Raw genomic sequence first — 5,000 nt, forward strand, 5'->3', positions numbered from 1 at the left:
AGATCAGGGGTGGGCAATTATTTTTCCCGGGGGGCCGAATGAGCAACTGAAAATATGTTGGAGGGCCGGGCCAAAATTCCAAACTCAATTATGCATAATATACATTTTATTTCTATATAAAAAGCAGTAAATGGCATTGTTTTGACCCGTGGTAAAAGTGTATGTTATTATTTGGCAATTAAAAGGTGAGGTTAGCTTTCAAAAATATAATTTATTCAAATAGAATTTATTTCCAAAATGATAAACAAAATGTGAAACATTAATAACAAAGGGTGTTACGAAGGATCAGATTAAACCGAATATATATATTTATTTATTGATATATATTGCATAGTATTTGTATATCATTTGATATCCCTTGTATATTCCTTGTACATATACACGGAATATCCCTTTAGTCCAGCCCATAATAGTTCATTCTCCTATTGGACAGCGGTCCACCGGCGCCAGGGACCGGCCCCCGGAGCCAAGTTCAAAGTCACCGACACGACATGTCTGTACTTGCCCGGCCCTGCCCAGGGATACGGCGACAGAAATGAGAGTGGCACTATTTGTGCACCGTGCGTATAAATACGGCGCAGGTGAATGTAGAAGACCTTTTAGCCCCTTACCTCCGTATCCTTCGTGCACTTAGCATGTTACCGATAAGTTGAAGCCTCACCCACGATACAACGTGCGGTGAAGTATGGCCTGTTTGGCCTCAGAGTAGAGCATCGAGACCGCGTGCGAATTAATAACTGAATTGTCAGAGTTTGGCGCTATACCGTCGAGTGCGACATATTTCTATTGAGTCTTTAATAGTCTATTTGTGTATAGTGTATCGTGCGGTTAGAATTCTATAGTGACCAGCATCTCCAACGCTTTCTCGTATTAGCTAGAGTTCTTATCCAGGCTGGGCCGACCGCATGGCGCCTTCACCCGAGGAGACCTAGGCGAGAATCGTATGGACATGTACACTGGATTAATCTACCCGACGACTACATAGCCTTTGCGGCTGGAATATATTTGCTTTGGTCCTATGATTTATGGAGCGGATAATCACCGACGCCTGCACGTGTTGGATTTACCCCGAGAGGAGTCAAGTCGAGTCGGCGCTCAGAGAGCCTGAGGCCGCCTAGCTTTCTTCACTGTAGAGCTACAGTCTACAAGAGAACCAAGCTGTATTCGTCTGTGGATCAAGAGACTACTGCACCAGCTTCTGTACCTGAAGTCTCCCTAGTCATCGTTGACCAGACGTCCTACTACCGACAGATCTTCTACCCCCCTGCTGGCTTACAACCAGTGGGAACCCTTTCCAGTATCTCCCGCTATTACTAGTGTACCATAGATATAATTCCCTAAGATTCAGGTTGTATAATTACCTCCTGCGTAACCAGAGAATGGACATTCGTTATTGATTTGCCTACGCATACTCCTTTGCCTTACAAGTGCATTCAAAGAATAATGTAAAGTATCCTATGTACCTTTTGCTCCATTAAATACTTGATTAATACCTTTGACTGGAACCGATTTCATTGTGGGAAGTGTTCATCATATTCATATATCGTGTACTGTATGGCCAGTAATTAAAGTACATAAAGCGGTAGTGGTTTAATGATACCATACTTATCAATACAGTCAGGGAATTGTACCCCTCAGTTACAAAGGGCATGTATGAAAAAGTGCTATACAAATAAAGTTATTATTTTGAGTTTCATATACTATTGAAACAAGGATTTTATTAGCTTTCTAAAGACATCACATCATCTTATAGCCAAAATAAACAAGACATGTCACTGAACTGTGTAAAGAAAAGTGTCCCAGTTTTGTAGCCTTTTTTACTTTACATGCCTATATTAAACATTTAATGTTTTCAGAACTGTGCAAAAAAAAGAAAAAAAAATATCAAGTGTCCCATTTCACTTGTTATATTTCCACATTTTAGTGTTCTTCAGTCCTTTTTTTCATTCAGTGTGATAAATCCAGTCTCTGTTGAGCTTTAGCAAGTCCATCAAAGTCAGGTTGCATGTCTGAGGTGGAGATGCGAAGCACAGCTGCCAGATGTTCATCAGTGAGAGAGGATCTGTACCTGGACTTGGTAAACGTGACTGAGAATGTCTGTTCACATATGTAGGTGGATCCAAAGAGAACCAACATCTTCTGAGCATGTCTCCTCATGTTTGGAAAGTTCTCCTCCTTGAGAGCAGAGTAGAACTCTAGCAGTGATGCTGACTTAAAGTGCTCTTTCAGTAGTGAATCAGACTGCAGGTCAATGAGTTCAAGCTGAACATCAGTGGGTGCACTATCAACACTGCAGGTAAAGGGAGAGGAAACCAGCTGCATTTCATCCTCAACCTTTTTGAAATCTTGAAAACACCTTGAAAATTCATCATGCATGCTCCTAACATGGATGAGTACCTGTGCCGGTGATCAGCTGATGGTTTGACTTCTTTCAGGGTTTTCATGTGTTCGAGATTGTTGCTGCCTAGTTGCCTTGAAATTAATTGCAAATAAAAAAAATTTAATCTACCTACCTCAGTTGTGAAAAAAAACCACACTCGACAGTTTTCGGCTTGCCATTGCCCTGACTGCTTTGTTGTTGAATCAAGTCAAATCCTAGGTAAGCGTATATTGTGCGTGTGAACGTTGACATGAAAAAAAATACAAATAAATCATAATGCCCAGGTCTGCTGTAGATCCATGATCTCTCTCTTTGTAGTGTCTAGCAATGGCATAATCCATATTGTTGTTCCTGATGGCTGCCTTGTGTTCTGCTATTCGCACCTTTAAATTTATTTTTGTTTGCCCAACATAAACCATACCACAGGGGCATTTCAGCATGTAAATGACATGTGTGGTGTTGCAATTAATGAAATCCCTTATTTCATATTCCTGTCCAGACTGTGGATGGTAAGAAAACCTTTGTTTTCATGGTGTTTGAACAATGGGTGCATCGACCACATGGGTGATTACCACACAGCTCTCTTCTTAGCCAGTTGGAATGACTTACCACAGGAGATTTATACATAGAACTGACAACAGAGTCCCTCATGTTTTTTCCTCTTTTAAAACAGAATCTTGGTGGTAATGATGTAATGTTTTTTAAATGGGGGTTGATCACATTTGAGTATGTTCCAGTGTTGTCACAGTATGATGTCATAATCAAACATTCTAGAACATTTGTGATGTCACAGTATGATGTCATAATAAAACATTCTAGAACATTTGTGATGTCACAGTATGATGTCATACTTGAACATTCTAGAACATTTGTGTATCTATATTTTCAACAATTCTCTGGAAGAGGAAGAAAGTGAGGGGTGATAGCTCAAGTGGGCCAGGAGGCGAGGGTGCTGGAAAAGTGATTAATATGGTGATTAGGCTTGAGGGGGAGAGGGGAGAGAGGAGAATAGGCAGGCTCACGTTGCCCAAACTCATTGACGAGGAATTAGGGGAGGTAAAGTACGCAAGTTTTGTGGGATGGGAACCTGGCCGTAGGGTGTGGTAGTGAGGAGCAGGCGGGGAGGGCTAGGAGGTTGAGGAGCATTGGTGGGGAGGGTATACGGGAGGTGGTGAGAGTAGGGGAGAAGAGGAGATGTAAGGGGGTGATAGGTGGGGTGCCGGTCGAGATGGACGTAGGGCAGCTGGTGGACGAGTTAAGGGAGGACAGGCGTAATGGCACAGTTAAGAGAATAGAAAGGATGAAGAGGGGAGCGGATAGGACAGAGACGGAGACGGTAGTGATTGAGTTTGAGGGTGGGGATGTTCCTAGGGAGGTGTTTGCAGGGCAAATGGTGTATAGGGTTAGGGAATTTGTTCAGAATCCTCTTAGGTGTTATAGGTGCCAGGAGTTTGGCCATATAGCTACCACGTGTAGGAAGGGGCAGAGGTGCGCTAGGTGTGGCGGGGAACATGACTATGGGAAGTGTGGAGAGGGAGTGAAGCCGATGTGCTGTAGTTGTGGTGGGGAGCATAGTGTAGCGTTTAGGGGGTGTGAGGTGATGAAGAACGAGTTCGAGGTGATGAAGAAGGAGGTCGCGGTTCGGAGAGTGAGAAGGGAGGGTAAGTTATCGTATGCTGAGGCGGTTAGCAGGGTAGGACAGGGAAGCCAAGAAAGGGTGCAGGGGGTTGGAGAAGGGCATTTGGCAGAGAGGGTAGAGCAGGAGGATAGAGAGAGGGCAAGGGAGGAGAAATTTGGTATTGTGGCCTTCGTGGCAGGGGTAGTTAATGGTCTGGCAGAGGCTAAGGGTAGAACAGCTAGGGTAAAGATGATTGTTAGGGTAGCGGTTCAACATTTGGGAATGGAAGGTCTGAAATGGGAGAAGGTGGTTAGGGAATTGGATGAGGGGGCTGTGAGGGACCAAGAAGCCCAGAATAAGATCGCAGGGGGCAAGGAGTGTCCCGCAAAGGGGGGCTCAGACAGGAAGTAGCAGCAATAGCTGCACTCCAATGGACAATGTAGGGGATGACGGGTTCCAGTAGACTGCGGGAAAAGAAGAAGAAGAGCCCATCAAAAGAATTGCGGAGGGCAGTAATACGCCACGATGCGTCTACACTGCCGGAAATTCAAAAGAAGAAGAAGAAGAAGAGCTCATTGTGCATCTTGAAACAGTGCTGAGCAGTACTGAACAGATAGACAAAATCCAACACAGCCAACATGGCGGACTGGGACGCTGAGAACCTTGAGCCGGAGGTGACTGCCGTCGAAAAGGCGGTGGTGCAAGATAAATGGGAAGGCGAAGACGAAGAGGACGAAATAAAGGACAACTGGGATGATGAGGAGGTGAAGAAGGTGGAGGTGAAGAAACCAGCATCTGAAAAGAAAAAGCAGAGTGAGAAAATCAAAGAGAAGGAAAACCGATTAAGGACAAAACAACAGGAACAAATACAGATTAAGGAGGAAGATCTTTGGCCTGAAGACCGAGCAACAGAGAAGTTAAGAGTGCAGAAGCTGCTGGAGCAAGCAGACTTGGAGCCTGAAGACCGAGCAATGGAGCCTGAAGACCGAGCAACAGAGAAGT

At 44.3% G+C, this 5,000-nt stretch overlaps 2 protein-coding genes across 2 annotated transcripts in view; one reads left to right on the forward strand and one right to left on the reverse strand.

Annotated features, from left to right (window-relative positions):
- The window catches only part of LOC311223567 (beta-1,4-galactosyltransferase 1-like), a gene marked incomplete at both ends in the record, with an annotated part of 124,350 nt that overhangs the window by 10,971 nt on the left and 108,379 nt on the right, over positions 1 to 5,000 (reverse strand). The window lies entirely within an intron of this gene.
- Positions 4,637 to 5,000, forward strand: part of LOC311248949 (eukaryotic translation initiation factor 3 subunit J-A-like) — a gene marked incomplete at its 5' end in the record, with an annotated part of 871 nt that continues 507 nt past the window's right edge. Inside the window, one exon of the mRNA XM_084338193.1 lies at positions 4,637 to 4,993. Coding sequence (XP_084194319.1) covers positions 4,637 to 4,993 — 357 coding nt within the window. The remainder of the gene's footprint in view (positions 4,994 to 5,000) is intronic.

Source organism: Notolepis coatsorum (genome assembly GCF_963971535.1).
Source record: "Notolepis coatsorum genome assembly, chromosome: 2".
Lineage (NCBI taxonomy): Eukaryota > Metazoa > Chordata > Actinopteri > Aulopiformes > Paralepididae > Notolepis > Notolepis coatsorum.